The sequence below is a fragment of the Clavelina lepadiformis genome, chromosome 8, assembly GCF_947623445.1.
Source record: "Clavelina lepadiformis chromosome 8, kaClaLepa1.1, whole genome shotgun sequence".
In the NCBI taxonomy this organism is placed as follows: Eukaryota; Metazoa; Chordata; class Ascidiacea; order Aplousobranchia; family Clavelinidae; genus Clavelina; species Clavelina lepadiformis.
In genome coordinates this window covers 15,763,806-15,791,771 of record NC_135247.1, presented here as the reverse complement: position 1 = coordinate 15,791,771, position 27,966 = coordinate 15,763,806, and the positions used below count along the sequence as shown (strand labels likewise).

The 27,966-nt window shown below is 38.5% G+C and overlaps 1 protein-coding gene across 5 annotated transcripts; it reads right to left on the bottom strand.

The window, feature by feature from the left end:
- Positions 1–380: 380 nt before the first annotated feature.
- Positions 381–27,124, bottom strand: LOC143468345 (uncharacterized). Of its 5 annotated transcripts, none has more exons than XM_076965496.1 (66): positions 26,941–27,124; positions 26,381–26,528; positions 26,027–26,202; positions 25,565–25,712; positions 25,092–25,220; positions 24,554–24,849; positions 23,959–24,121; positions 23,016–23,171; positions 22,513–22,826; positions 22,232–22,394; positions 21,967–22,086; positions 20,156–20,278; positions 19,734–20,059; positions 19,428–19,602; positions 19,139–19,261; positions 18,737–19,053; positions 18,425–18,599; positions 18,111–18,257; positions 17,638–17,954; positions 17,374–17,533; positions 16,944–17,066; positions 16,542–16,858; positions 16,236–16,410; positions 15,922–16,068; positions 15,450–15,766; positions 15,186–15,345; positions 14,755–14,877; positions 14,353–14,669; positions 14,047–14,221; positions 13,733–13,879; positions 13,261–13,577; positions 12,997–13,156; positions 12,566–12,688; positions 12,164–12,480; positions 11,858–12,032; positions 11,490–11,690; positions 11,072–11,388; positions 10,808–10,967; positions 10,377–10,499; positions 9,975–10,291; positions 9,669–9,843; positions 9,355–9,501; positions 8,883–9,199; positions 8,619–8,778; positions 8,188–8,310; positions 7,786–8,102; positions 7,480–7,654; positions 7,166–7,312; positions 6,694–7,010; positions 6,430–6,589; positions 5,999–6,121; positions 5,597–5,913; positions 5,291–5,465; positions 4,977–5,123; positions 4,505–4,821; positions 4,241–4,400; positions 3,810–3,932; positions 3,408–3,724; positions 3,102–3,276; positions 2,734–2,934; positions 2,316–2,632; positions 1,952–2,114; positions 1,534–1,656; positions 1,123–1,439; positions 868–1,042; positions 381–767 (listed from the first exon to the last, which is right to left on the bottom strand). In XM_076965496.1, exons 2-66 carry the CDS (start codon positions 26,418–26,420, stop codon positions 742–744), a joined length of 12,993 nt encoding a protein of 4,330 aa, XP_076821611.1. In that variant the 5' UTR covers positions 26,421–26,528; positions 26,941–27,124; the 3' UTR covers positions 381–741. The 5 variants fall into 5 exon arrangements, with proteins under 5 accessions (XP_076821611.1, XP_076821612.1, XP_076821613.1 ...); XM_076965497.1 differs by having other exon boundaries at positions 2,788–2,934; XM_076965498.1 differs by having other exon boundaries at positions 11,544–11,690.
- Between the last annotated feature and the right edge of the window lie 842 nt (positions 27,125–27,966).

The following is a 27,966-nucleotide window of genomic DNA, read 5'->3' as shown; positions in this document are numbered from 1 at the left end:
GCAGAGCTGAGAGCGGCGTGAAAAAGATTTGTTATGATGTAACGGAGAACGAAATCAATGTGGATAATATTTTAAACCTAATATTGATTTTTTGCTTGAACGTGTTTTGAAAGGTTTTAGCTGAGAGAATTGAACCGTCATATTTCGTCTTGCAAAAACTGTCATTTTATATATTAGCTATCGGAATCTGCATATCAGATTCTGCCTTTTTCATAGATTTAAAAATTAACTCTAATTTAATCAGAAATTTTTTACAAAAGGCATCACAAAGTGTCCCTAAGAGAACAAGAAATACTATACTGCGCAACCCGTGAGAACTTTATTTTTACAAAAAAACTGCACTATTCTGTAAAGGTCACCTAGTAATATTGAAACCAAAATTGCAAAGCACACCGCTTTTTATTTGAAATACTTCGTTAGGCTGCTATATACGAGCAAACACATAGAAATAGCACAAATGAGCATAGCATGACTAAGAATTTACGATCATCGCACAAGTTATAAACAGGGTGAAAGTTTTTAACTGAAATATGTAAATTAATGCATTATGTATTCCATTTCACTGAAAAAATTTTTTCTTCAGCACAATTGATTATTCGTTTACTTATAAAAATTACATTTCCTATAGTTTACGTTTTGTATTCAAGAGCATTATATACAGCAAAGGGTAAATAGACAATGCACCAAAAAATCAAAAACAGCAAATCCGTCGACAAAGGGAAAATTGCTTATGAGTGCAGTTTAAGGAGCATCATTATTGGTGACAACTAAAAAATAAAATATATAAAAACACTTGATATAAACTCACAGTCGCGTTGTCTGTTACAAGATAATCTTAGTGGCATTATAAAAAAAAAGATAACCTACCGCGTTCACACATGTAAAACTGTGTTGAAGTACTGCAGTCGACATCAACCCACGTTCCCGGTACGTAACCCTCGTCGTCAGGAACAGCAGTGAGCAACATTGAAGCGCAATCTTCACCATCAGCACCTAGATTATCTGGATCGTGGGGAGCCCAGTTTTGGAAGCCTTCAGATGACTGGCACAAAAACAAAATGTAGTTTCATGTAAATATACAAGATATAAGAATTAACTACTATTGAGCCTATATATACTTACGTTGCTGGAACTTGGCATGGGCGTTCCATCTTGCCAACGCCACGAGTCTTCAACACTGACGTCATTTCCGCCGATCCACACACCTCTGTGATACAAGTCTTCGTCGCTCCACTCGTTTTCGTTGTACGTTAACATTTCAGTAAAGCAAATTTGTGTTTGCGAATTGAGTATTGAAGCAAGGGCGCCTTGTGTGGCGCCATTGTCTTGAGCCCATTGCGTGCATGCTGTATTTGCGTTATACCAATCAACTTTTTCATCAGTGACGATGTGATATTCTTTATCATTGAGAATGACCGTTGTCTGTCCGGTGCACAAGTCTGCATTAATACAAGAAACAGTTTAACAAGAATCCTGAATCTAGATTTAAAGCTAGTTTTTACTACACGACATTTTTCTCATGATTTTGCTTACGAGTACATGTAAATCCATCTCCAGTGTATCCTTCGTTGCACACGCAATCAAAACCTCCATCAGTGTTGATGCATTCAGCATTTTCATCGCAGTTGTCGAAGTTGGCCACGCACTCGTCATAGTCTACAAAAACAAAATGATTGTGTGATACTTTTTTTAACAGAATCTGATGAAAACATTGTTCTTTCAACTTCCCATTTGTCAAATCTCATACACAAGACAGAAAATTAACTATGGTCAATTGCTGCAAAAATTAATTATTATTTTCAAGCAAGATAGATAAATTGAAGCAATTTTTATCATCAAAAGCTTGTTATTAAAATATTTGCAAAAACGCTTTTGTACAAAATAATATGGTCGTCAAGCAAACTTTACAAAGTAGAATTACAAGTCAAAGATATAGAAAATGTCTGTTTACCTCGTCGACAAACGTAGTACTGGGTATCAGCACAATCTGTGTCTAACCAAGTTCCAGGTACGTAGTAGGAATTTAGTGTATGGATTAACATCGACGCACAATCTTGTTTATCGTCATAGTTGTTTGGATCGAGGGCGCCCCAGTTTACAAACTCACCAGAATCCTAAATACCAAAGCAAGTTAACGTATGTACGTACGTACGTACGTACATTAACGTAGTATATGTGCCATAATATTTCAATCGCCACCACAATGCATAATATGGCTATAAGCACAAATGTAACCATTAGATAGAAAAAGAACAACAAGCAATAAAGTTTGTTCGTTGAAGAAAATCAACAAACCGGCTGGGTATATAAGCTACCTCTGAAATAGGCATAGGCGATCCATTTTCCCAAACCCAGTCTCCTTCACTCGTAATATCATTTCCACCAAACCAAGCACCATGCTCGTATACATCAGGCTGGTCAGACCAATCATCAGGATTGTAAACACCGTCGCTGGAAAGCATCTGGGTTATGCACGTTTGTGTGGTTTGATCAAGGATGGAAGTGAGGACAGCCGAGGTAGTTCCAGCCCAGTTGGCACATCCTGTTCTTGCGTCTTGGAATGAGACTCGACTTTCGAAAAGTTGATACTCGTTGCCTTCGATAACGGCTGACGTTTTTCCACTGCAGTCGACTGAACATGCAAAGATAAACAAATATTTCTTTCTAAACATGGAATGTTAGCTCTCAACAAAATGCACATTACACCAAGTCCAGGTAAAGTACAGTACACACGTGATGGTTGAAACCGAGCCTGAAAGCCAAAACGATACTTTGATAAATTATTACCAGCAGTCACTTGTATTGCCAATGGCTCGCAATTCATTCCATCCCCAGTGTATCCGCTGTTACACGTGCACGTGAAACTGCCGTCGGTGTTCGTGCATTCGGCATTTTCATCGCAGTTGTCCAAATTCAAATTGCACTCGTCGATATCTGATGATTATATTAATGAACGAGATAAAAATTTTACTTCAACACCACAAAATTTACATCAAACTGCTGCTTTAATGCAACTAAGTTTTCCGCTTTTTTCGTTTGCAAAATTAACTGGATATCACAACTTCAAACAAAATTTTGTCACTTTTAACATATACAGTTACCTCGTTCACACATGTAAAACTGTATTGAAGTACTGCAATCGACATCAACCCACGTTCCCGGCACGTAACCCTCGTCGTCAGGAACAGCTGTGAGCAACATTGAAGCGCAATCTTCACCATCAACACCTAGATTGTCTGGATCGTGAGGAGCCCAGTTTTGGAAGCCTTCAGATGACTGAAACAGAGCAAAGGGTCCTTGTTTTGTACGATATACATCAGTATGAGTTGAAAACAATTATATTCATAAGAAACCTGATTTGAAATTTTGCGCATTCACTTTTCAAATGGTCTCTAGTAGTCACTCACATTACTGGAACTTGGCATGGGCGTTCCATCTTGCCAACGCCACGAGTCTTCAATACTGACGTCATTTCCGCCGATCCACACACCTCTGTGATACAAGTCTTCGTCGCTCCAGTCGTTTTCGTTGTACGTTAACATTTCAGTAAAGCAAATTTGTGTTTGCGAATTGAGTATTGAAGCAAGGGCGCCTGGTGTGGCTCCATTATCTTGAGCCCATTGCGTGCATCTTGTATTTGCGTTATACCAATCAACTTTTTCATCAGTGACGATGTGATATTCTTTTCCAGCTAGAGACACCGTTGTTTGTCCACTACATACGGCTGCAAAAGTACACAAAAATTCCAACCTAAAATTATTGCATTGCAAAGGTTCTACAACACGCGATTCTATTGTACTTATGCTTACAAGTGCAAGTAACGCCGTCCCCGGTGTATCCCTCCTTGCACACGCAATCGAAACTTCCATCGGTGTTGATGCATTCAGCATTTTCATCGCAGCTGTCGGCGTTAGCAGAGCATTCATCAAAGTCTGCATAAAAGAAAGCGGGGCACAATCAATTGTTTTTCAACTTGAATTTTATTTTGAGCACAACTACCATTACTAGCTCAACAACATTTCAAATAATTAATAGAAGATCAAAGAAGAGAAACGAAAAGAAGTTTAGACAATATACAATGGCTGTCAATTTTTTAAAAAACTACTTTCATGTCAAATGAAATTTGTAATCTATTGGACGTATATGCAGCATTCTGAAATTTATGAAATATCCAAAAATGATTAACACGATCAAAGTTAGATAAATAGTCTATCTAAACAATGCAAGTGAAGGGTTTTACCTCTCTGGCATATGTAGAACTGGGTTTCAATACACTGTGCATCGAGCCAAGTTCCTGGTGTGTAATCGTCATTGACTGTGTGGATTAATGCAGATGCACAATCTTGATCATCATCGTAATCGTTTGGATCCTGATTGCCCCAATTTTCAAATCCTTCGTCCTTAAATGGAAACAAAAAGAATGAGTCAAATAATAAAAATCTTTCTTCAAAACGGTCAAATACCCTGTAATATAATTCGTCCAAACAAAAGTTAAGTACAACACCTGTGAAGTAGGCATTTGGGATCCATCTTCCCAAACCCAGTTGCTTTCCGTTTCCATGTCATTTCCGCCGATCCAAGCACCACGTTCATATGCATCAGGCTGGTCAGACCAATCATCAGGATTGTAAACACCGTCGCTGGAAAGCATCTGTGTTATGCACGTTTGTGTGGTTTGATCAAGGATGGAAGTGAGGACAGCCGAGGTAGTTCCAGCCCAGTTGGCACATCCTGTTCTTGCGTCTTGGAATGAGACTCGACTTTCGAAAAGTTGATACTCGTTGCCTTCGATAACGGCTGACGTTTTTCCACTGCAGTCGACTGAACATGCAAAGATAAACAAATATTTCTTTCTAAACATGGAATGTTAGCTCTCAACAAAATGCACATTACACCAAGTCCAGGTAAAGTACAGTACACACGTGATGGTTGAAACCGAGCCTGAAAGCCAAAACGATACTTTGATAAATTATTACCAGCAGTCACTTGTATTGCCAATGGCTCGCAATTCATTCCATCCCCAGTGTATCCGCTGTTACACGTGCACGTGAAACTGCCGTCGGTGTTCGTGCATTCGGCATTTTCATCGCAGTTGTCCAAATTCAAATTGCACTCGTCGATATCTGATGATTATATTAATGAACGAGATAAAAATTTTACTTCAACACCACAAAATTTACATCAAACTGCTGCTTTAATGCAACTAAGTTTTCCGCTTTTTTCGTTTGCAAAATTAACTGGATATCACAACTTCAAACAAAATTTTGTCACTTTTAACATATACAGTTACCTCGTTCACACATGTAAAACTGTATTGAAGTACTGCAATCGACATCAACCCACGTTCCCGGCACGTAACCCTCGTCGTCAGGAACAGCTGTGAGCAACATTGAAGCGCAATCTTCACCATCAACACCTAGATTGTCTGGATCGTGAGGAGCCCAGTTTTGGAAGCCTTCAGATGACTGAAACAGAGCAAAGGGTCCTTGTTTTGTACGATATACATCAGTATGAGTTGAAAACAATTATATTCATAAGAAACCTGATTTGAAATTTTGCGCATTCACTTTTCAAATGGTCTCTAGTAGTCACTCACATTACTGGAACTTGGCATGGGCGTTCCATCTTGCCAACGCCACGAGTCTTCAATACTGACGTCATTTCCGCCGATCCACACACCTCTGTGATACAAGTCTTCGTCGCTCCAGTCGTTTTCGTTGTACGTTAACATTTCAGTAAAGCAAATTTGTGTTTGCGAATTGAGTATTGAAGCAAGGGCGCCTGGTGTGGCTCCATTATCTTGAGCCCATTGCGTGCATCTTGTATTTGCGTTATACCAATCAACTTTTTCATCAGTGACGATGTGATATTCTTTTCCAGCTAGAGACACCGTTGTTTGTCCACTACATACGGCTGCAAAAGTACACAAAAATTCCAACCTAAAATTATTGCATTGCAAAGGTTCTACAACACGCGATTCTATTGTACTTATGCTTACAAGTGCAAGTAACGCCGTCCCCGGTGTATCCCTCCTTGCACACGCAATCGAAACTTCCATCGGTGTTGATGCATTCAGCATTTTCATCGCAGCTGTCGGCGTTAGCAGAGCATTCATCAAAGTCTGCATAAAAGAAAGCGGGGCACAATCAATTGTTTTTCAACTTGAATTTTATTTTGAGCACAACTACCATTACTAGCTCAACAACATTTCAAATAATTAATAGAAGATCAAAGAAGAGAAACGAAAAGAAGTTTAGACAATATACAATGGCTGTCAATTTTTTAAAAAACTACTTTCATGTCAAATGAAATTTGTAATCTATTGGACGTATATGCAGCATTCTGAAATTTATGAAATATCCAAAAATGATTAACACGATCAAAGTTAGATAAATAGTCTATCTAAACAATGCAAGTGAAGGGTTTTACCTCTCTGGCATATGTAGAACTGGGTTTCAATACACTGTGCATCGAGCCAAGTTCCTGGTGTGTAATCGTCATTGACTGTGTGGATTAATGCAGATGCACAATCTTGATCATCATCGTAATCGTTTGGATCCTGATTGCCCCAATTTTCAAATCCTTCGTCCTTAAATGGAAACAAAAAGAATGAGTCAAATAATAAAAATCTTTCTTCAAAACGGTCAAATACCCTGTAATATAATTCGTCCAAACAAAAGTTAAGTACAACACCTGTGAAGTAGGCATTTGGGATCCATCTTCCCAAACCCAGTTGCTTTCCGTTTCCATGTCATTTCCGCCGATCCAAGCACCACGTTCATATGCATCAGGCTGGTCAGACCAATCATCAGGATTGTAAACACCGTCGCTGGAAAGCATCTGTGTTATGCACGTTTGTGTGGTTTGATCAAGGATGGAAGTGAGGACAGCCGAGGTAGTTCCAGCCCAGTTGGCACATCCTGTTCTTGCGTCTTGGAATGAGACTCGACTTTCGAAAAGTTGATACTCGTTGCCTTCGATAACGGCTGACGTTTTTCCACTGCAGTCGACTGAACATGCAAAGATAAACAAATATTTCTTTCTAAACATGGAATGTTAGCTCTCAACAAAATGCACATTACACCAAGTCCAGGTAAAGTACAGTACACACGTGATGGTTGAAACCGAGCCTGAAAGCCAAAACGATACTTTGATAAATTATTACCAGCAGTCACTTGTATTGCCAATGGCTCGCAATTCATTCCATCCCCAGTGTATCCGCTGTTACACGTGCACGTGAAACTGCCGTCGGTGTTCGTGCATTCGGCATTTTCATCGCAGTTGTCCAAATTCAAATTGCACTCGTCGATATCTGATGATTATATTAATGAACGAGATAAAAATTTTACTTCAACACCACAAAATTTACATCAAACTGCTGCTTTAATGCAACTAAGTTTTCCGCTTTTTTCGTTTGCAAAATTAACTGGATATCACAACTTCAAACAAAATTTTGTCACTTTTAACATATACAGTTACCTCGTTCACACATGTAAAACTGTATTGAAGTACTGCAATCGACATCAACCCACGTTCCCGGCACGTAACCCTCGTCGTCAGGAACAGCTGTGAGCAACATTGAAGCGCAATCTTCACCATCAACACCTAGATTGTCTGGATCGTGAGGAGCCCAGTTTTGGAAGCCTTCAGATGACTGAAACAGAGCAAAGGGTCCTTGTTTTGTACGATATACATCAGTATGAGTTGAAAACAATTATATTCATAAGAAACCTGATTTGAAATTTTGCGCATTCACTTTTCAAATGGTCTCTAGTAGTCACTCACATTACTGGAACTTGGCATGGGCGTTCCATCTTGCCAACGCCACGAGTCTTCAATACTGACGTCATTTCCGCCGATCCACACACCTCTGTGATACAAGTCTTCGTCGCTCCAGTCGTTTTCGTTGTACGTTAACATTTCAGTAAAGCAAATTTGTGTTTGCGAATTGAGTATTGAAGCAAGGGCGCCTGGTGTGGCTCCATTATCTTGAGCCCATTGCGTGCATCTTGTATTTGCGTTATACCAATCAACTTTTTCATCAGTGACGATGTGATATTCTTTTCCAGCTAGAGACACCGTTGTTTGTCCACTACATACGGCTGCAAAAGTACACAAAAATTCCAACCTAAAATTATTGCATTGCAAAGGTTCTACAACACGCGATTCTATTGTACTTATGCTTACAAGTGCAAGTAACGCCGTCCCCGGTGTATCCCTCCTTGCACACGCAATCGAAACTTCCATCGGTGTTGATGCATTCAGCATTTTCATCGCAGCTGTCGGCGTTAGCAGAGCATTCATCAAAGTCTGCATAAAAGAAAGCGGGGCACAATCAATTGTTTTTCAACTTGAATTTTATTTTGAGCACAACTACCATTACTAGCTCAACAACATTTCAAATAATTAATAGAAGATCAAAGAAGAGAAACGAAAAGAAGTTTAGACAATATACAATGGCTGTCAATTTTTTAAAAAACTACTTTCATGTCAAATGAAATTTGTAATCTATTGGACGTATATGCAGCATTCTGAAATTTATGAAATATCCAAAAATGATTAACACGATCAAAGTTAGATAAATAGTCTATCTAAACAATGCAAGTGAAGGGTTTTACCTCTCTGGCATATGTAGAACTGGGTTTCAATACACTGTGCATCGAGCCAAGTTCCTGGTGTGTAATCGTCATTGACTGTGTGGATTAATGCAGATGCACAATCTTGATCATCATCGTAATCGTTTGGATCCTGATTGCCCCAATTTTCAAATCCTTCGTCCTTAAATGGAAACAAAAAGAATGAGTCAAATAATAAAAATCTTTCTTCAAAACGGTCAAATACCCTGTAATATAATTCGTCCAAACAAAAGTTAAGTACAACACCTGTGAAGTAGGCATTTGGGATCCATCTTCCCAAACCCAGTTGCTTTCCGTTTCCATGTCATTTCCGCCGATCCAAGCACCACGTTCATATGCATCAGGCTGGTCAGACCAATCATCAGGATTGTAAACACCGTCGCTGGAAAGCATCTGTGTTATGCACGTTTGTGTGGTTTGATCAAGGATGGAAGTGAGGACAGCCGAGGTAGTTCCAGCCCAGTTGGCACATCCTGTTCTTGCGTCTTGGAATGAGACTCGACTTTCGAAAAGTTGATACTCGTTGCCTTCGATAACGGCTGACGTTTTTCCACTGCAGTCGACTGAACATGCAAAGATAAACAAATATTTCTTTCTAAACATGGAATGTTAGCTCTCAACAAAATGCACATTACACCAAGTCCAGGTAAAGTACAGTACACACGTGATGGTTGAAACCGAGCCTGAAAGCCAAAACGATACTTTGATAAATTATTACCAGCAGTCACTTGTATTGCCAATGGCTCGCAATTCATTCCATCCCCAGTGTATCCGCTGTTACACGTGCACGTGAAACTGCCGTCGGTGTTCGTGCATTCGGCATTTTCATCGCAGTTGTCCAAATTCAAATTGCACTCGTCGATATCTGATGATTATATTAATGAACGAGATAAAAATTTTACTTCAACACCACAAAATTTACATCAAACTGCTGCTTTAATGCAACTAAGTTTTCCGCTTTTTTCGTTTGCAAAATTAACTGGATATCACAACTTCAAACAAAATTTTGTCACTTTTAACATATACAGTTACCTCGTTCACACATGTAAAACTGTATTGAAGTACTGCAATCGACATCAACCCACGTTCCCGGCACGTAACCCTCGTCGTCAGGAACAGCTGTGAGCAACATTGAAGCGCAATCTTCACCATCAACACCTAGATTGTCTGGATCGTGAGGAGCCCAGTTTTGGAAGCCTTCAGATGACTGAAACAGAGCAAAGGGTCCTTGTTTTGTACGATATACATCAGTATGAGTTGAAAACAATTATATTCATAAGAAACCTGATTTGAAATTTTGCGCATTCACTTTTCAAATGGTCTCTAGTAGTCACTCACATTACTGGAACTTGGCATGGGCGTTCCATCTTGCCAACGCCACGAGTCTTCAATACTGACGTCATTTCCGCCGATCCACACACCTCTGTGATACAAGTCTTCGTCGCTCCAGTCGTTTTCGTTGTACGTTAACATTTCAGTAAAGCAAATTTGTGTTTGCGAATTGAGTATTGAAGCAAGGGCGCCTGGTGTGGCTCCATTATCTTGAGCCCATTGCGTGCATCTTGTATTTGCGTTATACCAATCAACTTTTTCATCAGTGACGATGTGATATTCTTTTCCAGCTAGAGACACCGTTGTTTGTCCACTACATACGGCTGCAAAAGTACACAAAAATTCCAACCTAAAATTATTGCATTGCAAAGGTTCTACAACACGCGATTCTATTGTACTTATGCTTACAAGTGCAAGTAACGCCGTCCCCGGTGTATCCCTCCTTGCACACGCAATCGAAACTTCCATCGGTGTTGATGCATTCAGCATTTTCATCGCAGTTGTCGGCGTTAGCAGAGCATTCATCAAAGTCTGCATAAAAGAAAGCGGGGCACAATCAATTGTTTTTCAACTTGAATTTTATTTTGAGCACAACTACCATTACTAGCTCAACAACATTTCAAATAATTAATAGAAGATCAAAGAAGAGAAACGAAAAGAAGTTTAGACAATATACAATGGCTGTCAATTTTTTAAAAAACTACTTTCATGTCAAATGAAATTTGTAATCTATTGGACGTATATGCAGCATTCTGAAATTTATGAAATATCCAAAAATGATTAACACGATCAAAGTTAGATAAATAGTCTATCTAAACAATGCAAGTGAAGGGTTTTACCTCTCTGGCATATGTAGAACTGGGTTTCAATACACTGTGCATCCAGCCAAGTTCCTGGTGTGTAATCGTCATTGACTGTGTGGATTAATGCAGATGCACAATCTTGATCATCATCGTAATCGTTTGGATCCTGATTGCCCCAATTTTCAAATCCTTCGTCCTTAAATGGAAACAAAAAGAATGAGTCAAATAATAAAAATCTTTCTTCAAAACGGTCAAATACCCTGTAATATAATTCGTCCAAACAAAAGTTAAGTACAACACCTGTGAAGTAGGCATTTGGGATCCATCTTCCCAAACCCAGTTGCTTTCCGTTTCCATGTCATTTCCGCCGATCCAAGCACCACGTTCATATGCATCAGGCTGGTCAGACCAATCATCAGGATTGTAAACGCCGTCGCTGGAAAGCATCTGTGTTATGCACGTTTGTGTGGTTTGATCAAGGATGGAAGTGAGGACAGCCGAGGTAGTTCCAGCCCAGTTGGCACATCCTGTTCTTGCGTCTTGGAATGAGACTCGACTTTCGAAAAGTTGATACTCGTTGCCTTCGATAACGGCTGACGTTTTTCCACTGCAGTCGACTGAACATGCAAAGATAAACAAATATTTCTTTCTAAACATGGAATGTTAGCTCTCAACAAAATGCACATTACACCAAGTCCAGGTAAAGTACAGTACACACGTGATGGTTGAAACCGAGCCTGAAAGCCAAAACGATACTTTGATAAATTATTACCAGCAGTCACTTGTATTGCCAATGGCTCGCAATTCATTCCATCCCCAGTGTATCCGCTGTTACACGTGCACGTGAAACTGCCGTCGGTGTTGGTGCATTCGGCATTTTCATCGCAGTTGTCCAAATTCAAATTGCACTCGTCGATATCTGATGATTATATTAATGAACGAGATAAAAATTTTACTTCAACACCACAAAATTTACATCAAACTGCTGCTTTAATGCAACTAAGTTTTCCGCTTTTTTCGTTTGCAAAATTAACTGGATATCACAACTTCAAACAAAATTTTGTCACTTTTAACATATACAGTTACCTCGTTCACACATGTAAAACTGTATTGAAGTACTGCAATCGACATCAACCCACGTTCCCGGCACGTAACCCTCGTCGTCAGGAACAGCTGTGAGCAACATTGAAGCGCAATCTTCACCATCAACACCTAGATTGTCTGGATCGTGAGGAGCCCAGTTTTGGAAGCCTTCAGATGACTGAAACAGAGCAAAGGGTCCTTGTTTTGTACGATATACATCAGTATGAGTTGAAAACAATTATATTCATAAGAAACCTGATTTGAAATTTTGCGCATTCACTTTTCAAATGGTCTCTAGTAGTCACTCACATTACTGGAACTTGGCATGGGCGTTCCATCTTGCCAACGCCACGAGTCTTCAATACTGACGTCATTTCCGCCGATCCACACACCTCTGTGATACAAGTCTTCGTCGCTCCAGTCGTTTTCGTTGTACGTTAACATTTCAGTAAAGCAAATTTGTGTTTGCGAATTGAGTATTGAAGCAAGGGCGCCTGGTGTGGCTCCATTATCTTGAGCCCATTGCGTGCATCTTGTATTTGCGTTATACCAATCAACTTTTTCATCAGTGACGATGTGATATTCTTTTCCAGCTAGAGACACCGTTGTTTGTCCACTACATACGGCTGCAAAAGTACACAAAAATTCCAACCTAAAATTATTGCATTGCAAAGGTTCTACAACACGCGATTCTATTGTACTTATGCTTACAAGTGCAAGTAACGCCGTCCCCGGTGTATCCCTCCTTGCACACGCAATCGAAACTTCCATCGGTGTTGATGCATTCAGCATTTTCATCGCAGTTGTCGGCGTTAGCAGAGCATTCATCAAAGTCTGCATAAAAGAAAGCGGGGCACAATCAATTGTTTTTCAACTTGAATTTTATTTTGAGCACAACTACCATTACTAGCTCAACAACATTTCAAATAATTAATAGAAGATCAAAGAAGAGAAACGAAAAGAAGTTTAGACAATATACAATAGCTGTCAATTTTTTAAAAAACTACTTTCATGTCAAATGAAATTTGTAATCTATTGGACGTATATGCAGCATTCTGAAATTTATGAAATATCCAAAAATGATTAACACGATCAAAGTTAGATAAATAGTCTATCTAAACAATGCAAGTGAAGGGTTTTACCTCTCTGGCATATGTAGAACTGGGTTTCAATACACTGTGCATCCAGCCAAGTTCCTGGTGTGTAATCGTCATTGACTGTGTGGATTAATGCAGATGCACAATCTTGATCATCATCGTAATCGTTTAGATCCTGATTGCCCCAATTTTCAAATCCTTCGTCCTTAAATGGAAACAAAAAGAATGAGTCAAATAATAAAAATCTTTCTTCAAAACGGTCAAATACCCTGTAATATAATTCGTCCAAACAAAAGTTAAGTACAACACCTGTGAAGTAGGCATTTGGGATCCATCTTCCCAAACCCAGTTGCTTTCCGTTTCCATGTCATTTCCGCCGATCCAAGCACCACGTTCATATGCATCAGGCTGGTCAGACCAATCATCAGGATTGTAAACACCGTCGCTGGAAAGCATCTGTGTTATGCACGTTTGTGTGGTTTGATCAAGGATGGAAGTGAGGACAGCCGAGGTAGTTCCAGCCCAGTTGGCACATCCTGTTCTTGCGTCTTGGAATGAGACTCGACTTTCGAAAAGTTGATACTCGTTGCCTTCGATAACGGCTGACGTTTTTCCACTGCAGTCGACTGAACATGCAAAGATAAACAAATATTTCTTTCTAAACATGGAATGTTAGCTCTCAACAAAATGCACATTACACCAAGTCCAGGTAAAGTACAGTACACACGTGATGGTTGAAACCGAGCCTGAAAGCCAAAACGATACTTTGATAAATTATTACCAGCAGTCACTTGTATTGCCAATGGCTCGCAATTCATTCCATCCCCAGTGTATCCGCTGTTACACGTGCACGTGAAACTGCCGTCGGTGTTCGTGCATTCGGCATTTTCATCGCAGTTGTCCAAATTCAAATTGCACTCGTCGATATCTGATGATTATATTAATGAACGAGATAAAAATTTTACTTCAACACCACAAAATTTACATCAAACTGCTGCTTTAATGCAACTAAGTTTTCCGCTTTTTTCGTTTGCAAAATTAACTGGATATCACAACTTCAAACAAAATTTTGTCACTTTTAACATATACAGTTACCTCGTTCACACATGTAAAACTGTATTGAAGTACTGCAATCGACATCAACCCACGTTCCCGGCACGTAACCCTCGTCGTCAGGAACAGCTGTGAGCAACATTGAAGCGCAATCTTCACCATCAACACCTAGATTGTCTGGATCGTGAGGAGCCCAGTTTTGGAAGCCTTCAGATGACTGAAACAGAGCAAAGGGTCCTTGTTTTGTACGATATACATCAGTATGAGTTGAAAACAATTATATTCATAAGAAACCTGATTTGAAATTTTGCGCATTCACTTTTCAAATGGTCTCTAGTAGTCACTCACATTACTGGAACTTGGCATGGGCGTTCCATCTTGCCAACGCCACGAGTCTTCAATACTGACGTCATTTCCGCCGATCCACACACCTCTGTGATACAAGTCTTCGTCGCTCCAGTCGTTTTCGTTGTACGTTAACATTTCAGTAAAGCAAATTTGTGTTTGCGAATTGAGTATTGAAGCAAGGGCGCCTGGTGTGGCTCCATTATCTTGAGCCCATTGCGTGCATCTTGTATTTGCGTTATACCAATCAACTTTTTCATCAGTGACGATGTGATATTCTTTTCCAGCTAGAGACACCGTTGTTTGTCCACTACATACGGCTGCAAAAGTACACAAAAATTCCAACCTAAAATTATTGCATTGCAAAGGTTCTACAACACGCGATTCTATTGTACTTATGCTTACAAGTGCAAGTAACGCCGTCCCCGGTGTATCCCTCCTTGCACACGCAATCGAAACTTCCATCGGTGTTGATGCATTCAGCATTTTCATCGCAGTTGTCGGCGTTAGCAGAGCATTCATCAAAGTCTGCATAAAAGAAAGCGGGGCACAATCAATTGTTTTTCAACTTGAATTTTATTTTGAGCACAACTACCATTACTAGCTCAACAACATTTCAAATAATTAATAGAAGATCAAAGAAGAGAAACGAAAAGAAGTTTAGACAATATACAATGGCTGTCAATTTTTTAAAAAACTACTTTCATGTCAAATGAAATTTGTAATCTATTGGACGTATATGCAGCATTCTGAAATTTATGAAATATCCAAAAATGATTAACACGATCAAAGTTAGATAAATAGTCTATCTAAACAATGCAAGTGAAGGGTTTTACCTCTCTGGCATATGTAGAACTGGGTTTCAATACACTGTGCATCCAGCCAAGTTCCTGGTGTGTAATCGTCATTGACTGTGTGGATTAATGCAGATGCACAATCTTGATCATCATCGTAATCGTTTGGATCCTGATTGCCCCAATTTTCAAATCCTTCGTCCTTAAATGGAAACAAAAAGAATGAGTCAAATAATAAAAATCTTTCTTCAAAACGGTCAAATACCCTGTAATATAATTCGTCCAAACAAAAGTTAAGTACAACACCTGTGAAGTAGGCATTTGGGATCCATCTTCCCAAACCCAGTTGCTTTCCGTTTCCATGTCATTTCCGCCGATCCAAGCACCACGTTCATATGCATCAGGCTGGTCAGACCAATCATCAGGATTGTAAACACCGTCGCTGGAAAGCATCTGTGTTATGCACGTTTGTGTGGTTTGATCAAGGATGGAAGTGAGGACAGCCGAGGTAGTTCCAGCCCAGTTGGCACATCCTGTTCTTGCGTCTTGGATTGAGACTCGACTTTCGAAAAGTTGATACTCGTTGCCTTCGATAACGGCTGACGTTTTTCCACTGCAGTCGACTGAACATGCAAAGATAAACAAATATTTCTTTCTAAACATGGAATGTTAGCTCTCAACAAAATGCACATTACACCAAGTCCAGGTAAAGTACAGTACACACGTGATGGTTGAAACCGAGCCTGAAAGCCAAAACGATACTTTGATAAATTATTACCAGCAGTCACTTGTATTGCCAATGGCTCGCAATTCATTCCATCCCCAGTGTATCCGCTGTTACACGTGCACGTGAAACTGCCGTCGGTGTTCGTGCATTCGGCATTTTCATCGCAGTTGTCCAAATTCAAATTGCACTCGTCGATATCTGATGATTATATTAATGAACGAGATAAAAATTTTACTTCAACACCACAAAATTTACATCAAACTGCTGCTTTAATGCAACTAAGTTTTCCGCTTTTTTCGTTTGCAAAATTAACTGGATATCACAACTTCAAACAAAATTTTGTCACTTTTAACATATACAGTTACCTCGTTCACACATGTAAAACTGTATTGAAGTACTGCAGTCGACATCAACCCACGTTCCCGGCACGTAACCCTCGTCGTCAGGAACAGCTGTGAGCAACATTGAAGCGCAATCTTCACCATCAACACCTAGATTGTCTGGATCGTGAGGAGCCCAGTTTTGGAAGCCTTCAGATGACTGAAACAGAGCAAAGGGTCCTTGTTTTGTACGATATACATCAGTATGAGTTGAAAACAATTATATTCATAAGAAACCTGATTTGAAATTTTGCGCATTCACTTTTCAAATGGTCTCTAGTAGTCACTCACATTACTGGAACTTGGCATGGGCGTTCCATCTTGCCAACGCCACGAGTCTTCAATACTGACGTCATTTCCGCCGATCCACACACCTCTGTGATACAAGTCTTCGTCGCTCCAGTCGTTTTCGTTGTACGTTAACATTTCAGTAAAGCAAATTTGTGTTTGCGAATTGAGTATTGAAGCAAGGGCGCCTGGTGTGGCTCCATTATCTTGAGCCCATTGCGTGCATCTTGTATTTGCGTTATACCAATCAACTTTTTCATCAGTGACGATGTGATATTCTTTTCCAGCTAGAGACACCGTTGTTTGTCCACTACATACGGCTGCAAAAGTACACAAAAATTCCAACCTAAATTTATTGCATTGCAAAGGTTCTACAACACGCGATTCTATTGTACTTATGCTTACAAGTGCAAGTAACGCCGTCCCCGGTGTATCCCTCCTTGCACACGCAATCGAAACTTCCATCGGTGTTGATGCATTCAGCATTTTCATCGCAGTTGTCGGCGTTAGCAGAGCATTCATCAAAGTCTGCATAAAAGAAAGCGGGGCACAATCAATTGTTTTTCAACTTGAATTTTATTTTGAGCACAACTACCATTACTAGCTCAACAACATTTCAAATAATTAATAGAAGATCAAAGAAGAAAAACGAAAAGAAGTTTAGACAATATACAATGGCTGTCAATTTTTTAAAAAACTACTTTCATGTCAAATGAAATTTGTAATCTATTAGACGTATATGCAGCATTCTGAAATTTATGAAATGTCAAAAATGATTAACACGATCAAAGTTAGATAAATAGTCTATCTAAACAATGCAAGTGAAGGGTTTTACCTCTCTGGCATATGTAGAACTGGGTTTCAATACACTGTGCATCCAGCCAAGTTCCGGGTGTGTAATCGTCATTGACTGTGTGGATTAATGCAGATGCACAATCTTGATCATCATCGTAATCGTTTGGATCCTGATTGCCCCAATTTTCAAATCCTTCGTCCTTAAATGGAAACAAAAAGAATGAGTCAAATAATAAAAATCTTTCTTCAAAACGGTCAAATACCCTGTTATATAATTCGTCCAAACAAAAGTTAAGTACAACACCTGTGAAGTAGGCATTTGGGATCCATCTTCCCAAACCCAGTTGCTTTCGGTTTCCATGTCATTTCCGCCGATCCAAGCACCACGTTCATATACATCAGGCTGGTCAGACCAATCATCAGGACTGTAAACACCGTCGCTGGAAAGCATCCGTGTTATGCACGTTTGTGTGGTTTGATCAAGGATGGAAGTGAGGACAGCCGAGGTAGTTCCAGCCCAGTTGGCACATCCTGTTCTTGCGTCTTGGAATGAGACTCGACTTTCGAAAAGTTGATACTCGTTGCCTTCGATAACGGCTGACGTTTTTCCACTGCAGTCAACTGAAGATGCAAATTTAAAAAATTATTTCTTTCCAAAACATGGAATGTTAGCTCTCAACAAAATGCACATTACACCAAGTCCAGGTAAAGTACAGTACACACGTGATAGTTGAAACCGAGCTTGAATGCCAAAACGTTACTTTGATAAATTTTTACCAGCAGTCACTTTTATTGCCAATGGCTCGCAATTCATTCCATCCCCAGTGTATCCGCTTTTACACGTGCACGTGAAACTGCCGTCGGTGTTGGTGCATTCGGCATTTTCATCGCAGTTGTCCAAATTCAAATTGCACTCGTCGATATCTGATGATTATATTAATGAACGAGACAACAATTATATTTCAACACCACAAAATTTACATCAAATTGTTGCTTTAATGCAGCAAATTTTGCCGCTTCATCCGTTTGCAAAATTAACTGGATATCACAACCTCAAACATATTTTTGTCATTTTTAACATATACAGTTACCTCGTTCACACATGTAAAACTGTGTTGAAGTACTGCAGTCGACATCAACCCACGTTCCCGGCACGTAACCCTCGTCGTCAGGAACAGCAGTGAGCAACATTGAAGCGCAATCTTCACCATCAACACCTAAATTATCTGGATCGTGAGGAGCCCAGTTTTGGAAGCCTTCAGATGACTGAAACAGAGAAAATGATATATGTTTTGTACGATATAGGCCTACATCAGTATGAGTTGAAAACAATTATATTCATAAGAAACCTGATTTGAAATTTTGCGCATTCACTTTTGAAATGGTCTCTAGTAGTCACTCACATTACTGGAACTTGGCATGGGCGTTCCATCTTGCCAACGCCACGAGTCTTCAACACTGACGTCATTTCCGCCGATCCACACACCTCTGTGATACAAGTCTTCGTCGCTCCAGTCGTTTTCGTTGTACGTTAACATTTCAGTAAAGCAAATTTGTGTTTGCGAATTGAGTATTGAAGCAAGGGCGCCTGGTGTGGCTCCATTATCTTGAGCCCATTGCGTGCATCTTGTATTTGCGTTATACCAATCAACTTTGTCATCAGTGACGATGTGATATTCTTTTCCAGCTATAGAAACCGTTGTTTGTCCACTACATACGGCTGCAAAAGTACACAAAAATTCCAACCTAAATTTATTGCATTGCAAAGGTTCTACAACACGCGATTCTATTGTACTTATGCTTACAAGTGCAAGTAACGCCGTCCCCGGTGTATCCCTCCTTGCACACGCAATCGAAACTTCCATCGGTGTTGATGCATTCAGCATTTTCATCGCAGTTGTCCAAATTCAAATTGCACTCGTCGATATCTGATGATTATATTAATGAACGAGATAACAATTATATTTCAACACCACAGAATTTACATCAAACTGTTGCATTAATGCAGCAAATTTTGCCGCTTTTTTCGTTTGCAAAATTTATGGATATCACAACTTCAAACATATTTTTGTCACTTTTAACATATACAGTTACCTCGTTCACACATGTAAAACTGTATTGAAGTACTGCAGTCGACATCAACCCACGTTCCCGGCACGTAACCCTCGTCGTCAGGAACAGCAGTGAGCAACATTGAAGCGCAATCTTCACCATCAACACCTAGATTGTCTGGATCGTGAGGAGCCCAGTTTTGGAAGCCTTCAGATGACTGAAACAGAGCAAAGGGTCCTTGTTTTGTACGATATACATCAATTTTATTTGAAAACTATTAGATTCATAAGAAACCTGATTTGAAATTTTGCGCATTCACTTTTCAAATGGTCTGTAGTAGTCACTCACATTACTGGAACTTGGCATGAGCGTTCCATCTTGCCAACGCCACGAGTCTTCAATACTGACGTCATTTCCGCCGATCCACACACCTCTGTGATACAAGTCTTCGTCAACCCAATCGCCTTCGTTATAAACTCCGTCGCTAGTAATCATATCATGGAAACAAGTTTGGGTTTCTTCATTGAGTATTGAAGCAAGGGCGCCTGGTGTGTTCCCATTATCAACAGCCCATTTGCTACATCCGCCGTTTGTGTTATACCAGTCCATTTTTTCCTGTATAAGGCGATATTCTTTTCCAGATAAAATGACAGTTCCTTTTCCGCTACAGATGGTTGTAAAAATCCGAATTGATGAATAATTGTCTGGTGAAATGATGAAATGTTTTCACTGTAATGCTTAAAAATTTTTTTTTGGAAAGTTGTGCTTACAAGTACAAATTATGCCATCTCCAGTGTATCCTTCTTTGCAAACGCAACTAAAACTTCCATCGTTGTTGCTGCATTCAGCATTTTCATCGCAGTTGTCAGTTCCTGCTGTACACTCGTCGACATCTGCAAAAGTGATACAAACTCAGTTACGAAGAGCAAAGTTTTAACACAGAAAATTTTAAAGATATTTTTTTGACGTCTTGCTTTACCTGTTGTTGTGCAGTTTTACCGTTAAATTTGAAATCACATTTCACCGCCATCAATTTTAATTCTACGATCTTTTCTTTTTTCTTATTGCTAGTATTAGTACACACTTAATATGAAAAGTTTTATTATATTAGCAGATTTTGAATCGGTTGAATATGTACAGTTACTTACTGTAGTTGATTATCAGTTTTTTATAAATTTTTTTGCTGTTAACAATGTCGTAATAATTAACTATAATTTCCAATTAATAATAGTTAACAATGTCGTAATTTCAAGTTCAAGAAAATTTCTTGTTGGTCAGTAAGTAGTTATATTGAATATCAGATTGGCCGTGCGATTGCCCGTACCTTAGAAGTTGTACATCTGACCAACCTTCCCCACACCGACACCCGATTCCCATATTGTGAAAAAATAATTGAAATTCTTAAAAAATACGATTTAACGAAAACTGACGTCATTGGTGGAAAGTTAAAGAAAACCTACGAACGCATAATAAATCAAATAAGAATCCAATCCGGAACCACTCAAATAGACCGAAAAAAATGGGAAAGAATCCACTCCCCTGAGCTTCCAAGCTACCAACAAACTTTTAACTTCAAGTTTGCAAGAAATTTGCTACCTTTCAACACCAACTTAACCGTATACGCACCTACAACAAAGAATAGCTGCCGGCTTTGTAAAATTGGACCAGATTCCGCCCATCATCTATTTTACAAATGCCCCCAAACCCAGATCCAATGAACACGAACAATAACACTCGCCGAAAAACTTTAAACCTAAACCTAAATAAAGAAAATGTCGAAAATCTTTGCACCCTAAGATATGACCCGTGACTTGAGTCGATCATCGACAAAGTCCTCACTATCTTAATCACAACGACGAATCATCGCATACGGAAAACCAGACTCAAATGTGTTATTGAAAATCAACAGTTCTCCTTGGAAAATTTATAAAACAGTATTCATAGAACCTTTGAATCTAGAATCTCCACACTACGTAAAAGCAATCCAGACCTTTTAAATAACTTTACCATCCCCCCTTGACCATACCTCTATTATGTGTACCGTCTGTAAGTTTCACCTGTTATATGTGCTTTGAAATACACGTCTATACTTACTGTGGAAAGTAGAAGGAAAAGTTATCACGACTCTGTCTGTTATTATTTTTCGTTGTTTGTTTTTTATCACATGCTTGCGCCTCCTAACGGAGAAATATATTGTCACTATGCGTTGTATGTTGAATACACTTTATGTACCTTTATTACATCATATAAGTACAACAAAAATATAACTAATTTAATTTAAATATTACTTTTATTCGTGTGCAAAATTATTTAATCGTGAATAAAAGCAAAAACGTAAAACCGCTTTCTTAAAGGTGTTACGCGCGTTTTTAAAACACATTCGGTTGTGGCTGTGAATATGAATTAAATGAAATAATAATGCGTTATAGTTGGTAACCGTATGTGTAGATATCATATTCAAATGCTACCGCAGGTTGTTTTTGTAAACTGAGTTTAAGCTTAAGTATAGCAAATATGTAACTGGTAATAACTCGTTATATGAAGCTAACGCAAAGTTTCATGATATTGTTGTATATGTTACCGAGACAGACAGAGCCATCCCCACTGTATCCTTCATTACAAGTGCACTCATAGCTTCCTTCAGTGTTTGTGCATTCAGCATCTTCGTCGCAATCATTTTCAACGGCACATTCATTAAAATCTTTAAAAAAATGATCCATTTAGGAGATTCTACGATCTACAAATATGCTAACACATGATTAAGTTGATATCGAGTTTTAGTAACTTATCTGGTTTGCTACTTTGCGACGTGCTGTAGTTTATATATAATTCTACTATTAACTGACCCGCTTGGCAAAAGGCGAACTGTGTGATTTCACAATCATTGTCGACCCAAGATCCTGCTGGATAACTTACGTTGACGTTCAACATCAATGCCGACGCACAATCTTGATTACCACCAAAGTTGTTTGGATCATAGTCTCCCCAGTTTTCAAACTCTCCCGATGCCTGAAACAGTTTTTTGCTTTTGCAGGGTGCGTAAATGTGAACTACACTAGAAACGCAAAACACATGCAAGTTGTATATAGGTGGCAAAACCATTATGTATAAACACTACTTCAGTTACCGACGAAGTGGGCATTGGTGATTGATCCTGCCAAACCCAATTCCCTTCAGATTCAATGTCATTTCCTCCGAACCAGACGCCTATTTCAAATCTGCTAGGTACGTCTTCCCAGTCATCGGGATTATTAACTTTGGGATCTGTAATCATTTGAGTGAGGCAGGTCTGTAGGTCTGAACTGGATATGGTTGCCAGTATAGCTGTTTTGTCCCAATCTGAACAACTGTTTATGGCATCTTGATAGGAAAGTCGGTTTGTATACAACAAGTAATATGTAAATCCATTCCACAAGAATGAATCGATGCCGGCACAATTCTCTGAAAAAAGATATATCGCATTTTAGTTAAAAATTACACAGTTACAAGTTGTTTATTATTACTGATCAGTTTCCACACAAGACTTTTATGCTATTTCACTTGACAAACAACAAAAGCTGTAAAGCGTGCCATAAGAGCAATAAATTAAAACGGTGTTGCATATCAATGATAATAATTAATAAATACTACCTATAGAAGCTTTATCAGGGCCAAGTACATTAAGTTCACAAGTGGTTCCGTCTCCAATGTATCCAGCCATGCAGGTACATGTAAAACCACCTATTGTGTTTGCACACCTTGCATTTCTATGACAATTATGTCTGTTTTCTGCGCACTCGTCCACATCTGCATGTAAAACGGTATTGGTACAATCTGCATCATTTGGGTTAGTAAAAATTTTTCTTGAACTTAATTTCGAGAAATTAAGTTAGATATGGACATTAATAACTATTATTCTGTTATTGTTAAAACTATTATTAAAAAATGCCTTTAATTTTGAATGTTGAAAATCTCAGGTTCAGCAGATTGCATTGGCTAAACTTTTTACTGCTGTGAAGCATTTTCTATACAAAAACTTGTTACCAGAGTCTTTTATAGCAATTTCCACTACATTATTAACAAACCAATGAACAGCACCGAAATATATATACAATGCACAACTAACTAATCTATACAACAACAGATACACCACAGGTGAATCAGAAAGGAAATGGAAGTAATGGAGCGAACACCAAGTGGTACACTCTCGACCCGTTTACTTTAACACGTTTAATAGGGAAGCCATGGTGTATTATTACATCACGAAGGCGGTTTTGCAAGGGTCCAAACTAGTCGAGGTGTATGTCTGACTACAGCTGTGACCCGATCATGGGAAATAAGGGTCCTATGGACAGAGAGAAATAAATCTATTTTTATAATAATTGGATTTCTTTTTATGGACACCTTAAAGCATCTTCTCGAACTCCTTACGAGCTCATGGACCCCAGGTTACGAGCTCATCATGGTTTCACCCATCAACTCTTCATCACTAACATCATGGCACTAGGTCCAACTTATTGCATGACTAAAGTATTGAGTAAGCATCCAAGAGATATTATTATTGTGCTAACATTATTATGTTAAACATACTAACCGTCTTGGCATATGAAAAATTGTTCTACAGAGCAATCAGTATCCATCCATGTGCCTGGTTCATAGCCGTCTTTTGGGCTTGTAAGTAGCATGTTTGCACAGTCTTCGCCAGGCCTGCGATCATTTGGTTCTGACGGTCCCCAGTTACTAAACTGCTTTGGGTCCTAAAAAGTACAGCAAAATGTCAGCCTAATCAAAAACTTCATGTGTTTCAAGTGACTTTGCATGTAATCTTGACAGACGCTTCAAGAGCACGAAAATTCATGCTAATTACGCCAGAATGCGATAAGAGTAAAACATAACACCGCTATCTTATATCGTCTATGTGTGTTGTAGTGAAGCTACAAGTTTACTGGAATAAATTTATCCATTTTTAAACAAAATGTTTAAAGAGAGCAAGCAAATAAACCGTTAAATATGCCATCAAATGTAGAACACATTTTAAAGATTGTTGAAGTGTAGCTTTCTGTAATCGGCTAAATCTTTGGAAGAGACCAAAACTCTACTTGTTTTGTTGGTGAAAATATTGTGTTCGTATGATAGAGCTCATTGATGCATGAAAATATTTAATCTCATGTTATCATTTTATTTCTAACCAGCAGTGATCCGTCCTCCCATTTCCAAATTCCCTCCTTTTGAAGGTCAGTTGCGCCAAACCAGACACCTCTTTTGAATGGATTTTGTCGCCGCCAATCACCTTTTTTGTATACCCCATCACTAGTAATCATTTGCGTTATGCAATGTTGAACGTCAGGACTTGTAAATGATGCAAGACTCGAGTCGGCGCCGCCCCATAATTCACATCCTAACCTTGCTTCTATGAATGTAGCTTTTGTTTTGATGAAATGATATCGTCTGCCCGAAATGTGGATTGTAGTCTTTCCACTACAATCTACGAAAAAACAACAATCTCATCACAGTAATGACCTTAAAACGACTTTTAAAGCCATATAATTACCCTGCAAGGAAAAAAATTTGTAAGTAAATTTTTACAGCCATGAAAATTGTACATCAAAATTGAAAAAAAAATTGTTTACAATTATGGATTCTAACTGAAGATAAAGGCAAGAAATTTTCCACTTTCAAAAACATTTTTTGAAAGCACGTCTTCCCGATTTACTCTCATATGCAAACCTGTCATATCGCAAGTGTTGCCATTCCAAAAGAATCCAGCCTCGCAAACACATTTGTAACCGCCGTCCGTGTTTTCACAAGTAGCGGTGTCATCACAGTTATGCGTATTTGTGATGCATTCGTCAATATCTAATAAAAGACAAAAACAAATGTTAAAACGTGGTAAGCAAAACTGAAGAATGCAAACAAACTACATCAACGTGATCAGTCTTGACCAGTAATGGGCATGCCAAATATAAGCAAATGATCCCAGACCAGTAGTTATAAACGTTGAGAAGGATGATTCGATTATAGTCACAACGACCCAAACAACTTTACAAGTCAGCAGTAATGTATCGCATACTTTGGCCAAGATTAGTCTTCAAAGATTGACAACAGAGATTTACCATAAAAGGTCAGCATTCATATCGCAATATCCTAGTTAAAAACGACAACGCAAGTGTAAGAAAAACCGATGTCGGTCAAAATCATACCTGTCTGGCGGTATGACGCGTGAAATCCAGGTCCCGTGTCCTTGTCATTCGTGTAAAACCGCAAGGTTACTAAGCCGTTCATTGATGAAATTTGTTTTCTCAGACCGTGGCCACCGAACTGCCCTAGACTGATATTTCCGTCTCGAACCTTGTAAACACACATAGTTATCTTCATAATATAAAAGTCTAATTTAAGATATCGAACGCATCGAGTGAGAAATATTTGGTGAAAAAAATGATTACATTTTCATAGTTATACCGCAATCCCAGTCAATTAAAATACTGAGACCGAGTGGCATATGACGCATTAGATTTGATGGCTTAAACGATCCGTTGCTTCAACAGTTTTATGCTATTTACTGATCTTGTATGAGCCAGAAGCATTTTTTGAAATGCTTGACGCAGTTTATTTCTAACTACACTTGCTTCAACCATTTCATTTATTTCTTTCGGAATTCTTACCTCGATGAAATCTTGGTCTTCAATGTCAATGTACAGGCTTAATTCTATTTTCTTTCCAGGTCTGGCTTGAAGCTTAAAAATGCAATCCATGTTGTCATCAGAGGGGTGGGGATATCCGGGTGAGGATAATGTGTGAAATCGATTATCACTGATCATGTAATCGCCTCCACATGAAACTACAGAAAATTGGTCTTAAGAAAGCTAGAATTTTTACTAAAAGTAATCATTCTTATTTAATCGCTTAATCTAGTTCTTAAGTATCTAAGAAAATGTTTCAGATAGGTTTAATGAACGCAAAAATATATTTAAAATTCAACACTGCCTTCATTGCAGACCGTTGAGCATACGGATTACCTTCTTTATATTGTATACTGAAGCCTTTTTGGTTCAACATGCGATTGCTTGAGAAATAGATCGCCAACGTATCTCTATGAGACGTGAAGGATCGCGCTGTTAACGAAGTATCAGAGATTCTCCCAAGTCGATTAACCCCGTCGAAAATCTAAATTTAACAAAAACGTGAAAGGTTCAGATGAATGCATCCTGCATCTGACAAGCGCTTGATTGACCTTAGAGATAAAAAAAAGTAACGGTGTGTTTAATTTTGATAATTGCGTGTGTATACTAAAAGAAATTATGTGCCAAGGTAAAAACATTACGGTTATCTCATCGACGTTGAAATCACCAATAGTTGGCGCATTAGCAGAAATCTAACCATACCTACGTAGTACTGGTCGAACTAAGTATTAAGTTAAGTTTGGTCGTAAAACATGTAAAAATTTTAAAATACTCAGATACGATACATTTTCATTTTTGATTTATTTTTAAGTTTAATATTGTATTTTATTATATAAATATTCTCAATTATATGTATAATATATATACTATAGTAATTATAGTTATAGCTAACCGACCTCAATATAATCGCCTTCTTTGTGAATTTCTGCTTCCGTAAATTTGATATTCACATGTTTACGAGATGCCGAATTGATTATCCAGTAGCATGATCTATAACTAGGATAACGACGAGGATAACGCGGAGATGTCAAAGTTTGTGCTTCATCCACCGCTGTTAGCACTTCCCTGCATGGCTGGCTTGGAACTATTGACGCAAACGTTGGAATCGTTAGAAGTTAGTTAGTTACTTTATAGTTAACGATCAACCACATGTTTAAAAACTCGCCAATTATAACAGGTTGCATATTTCAATAAACAAGTGCATTTTAACCTGCGCGATATGAAATTCTAAAGCCTCTGTCAGTGTCAACGTTATTTGAATGAAATCTCAGTGTAATCTCATTCTTCGTTGAGACGTAGGGGACCGCAACGAATGCTGTGCCATCGTAAGTTGTAACAAATGATCCATCTATTACCTAAACAAAAACAACATAGCATTATCACCACAAACTATTGACAAGTGTATAGGCAAAACGGGTTTGCTTTGAGGATAACAATCGAATTAAAAATCTCAACATATACGTTGATTAACAACTTATATAGATCAACTTAAAATATAAATTCACTTATGCCAAAAATTGATATATTCAGAATAAATGTTATTTTATATTATATACACTGTCATTCATGTGTTTAAAATTTAAACACAATTTTACTTCTTTAAACATGTTAAAGTGTTTAATTATGTGTTTAAGTGTATAGATTTTGTTAATTTGACAAAATTTAAACACTTTATGGGTTAAACACCACAATCCATGACACGTTTAATAATGATTTATGCCTATTCTACACTTTTTCCACGCTTTAGGCGTTTAAATGTTAAACACATAACACAAAGGTTACAAAATGTGTCAAACAAAAAGGTGTTTAGGAGGAATGTGTTTATTTTGATGAGTTTTATTGAATTATATCTTATACTTTAAGTTGCTTTAGAAAGAATCGATCAAAAACAGTTCGGTACTATATGCTTTAGACTTGTTCGC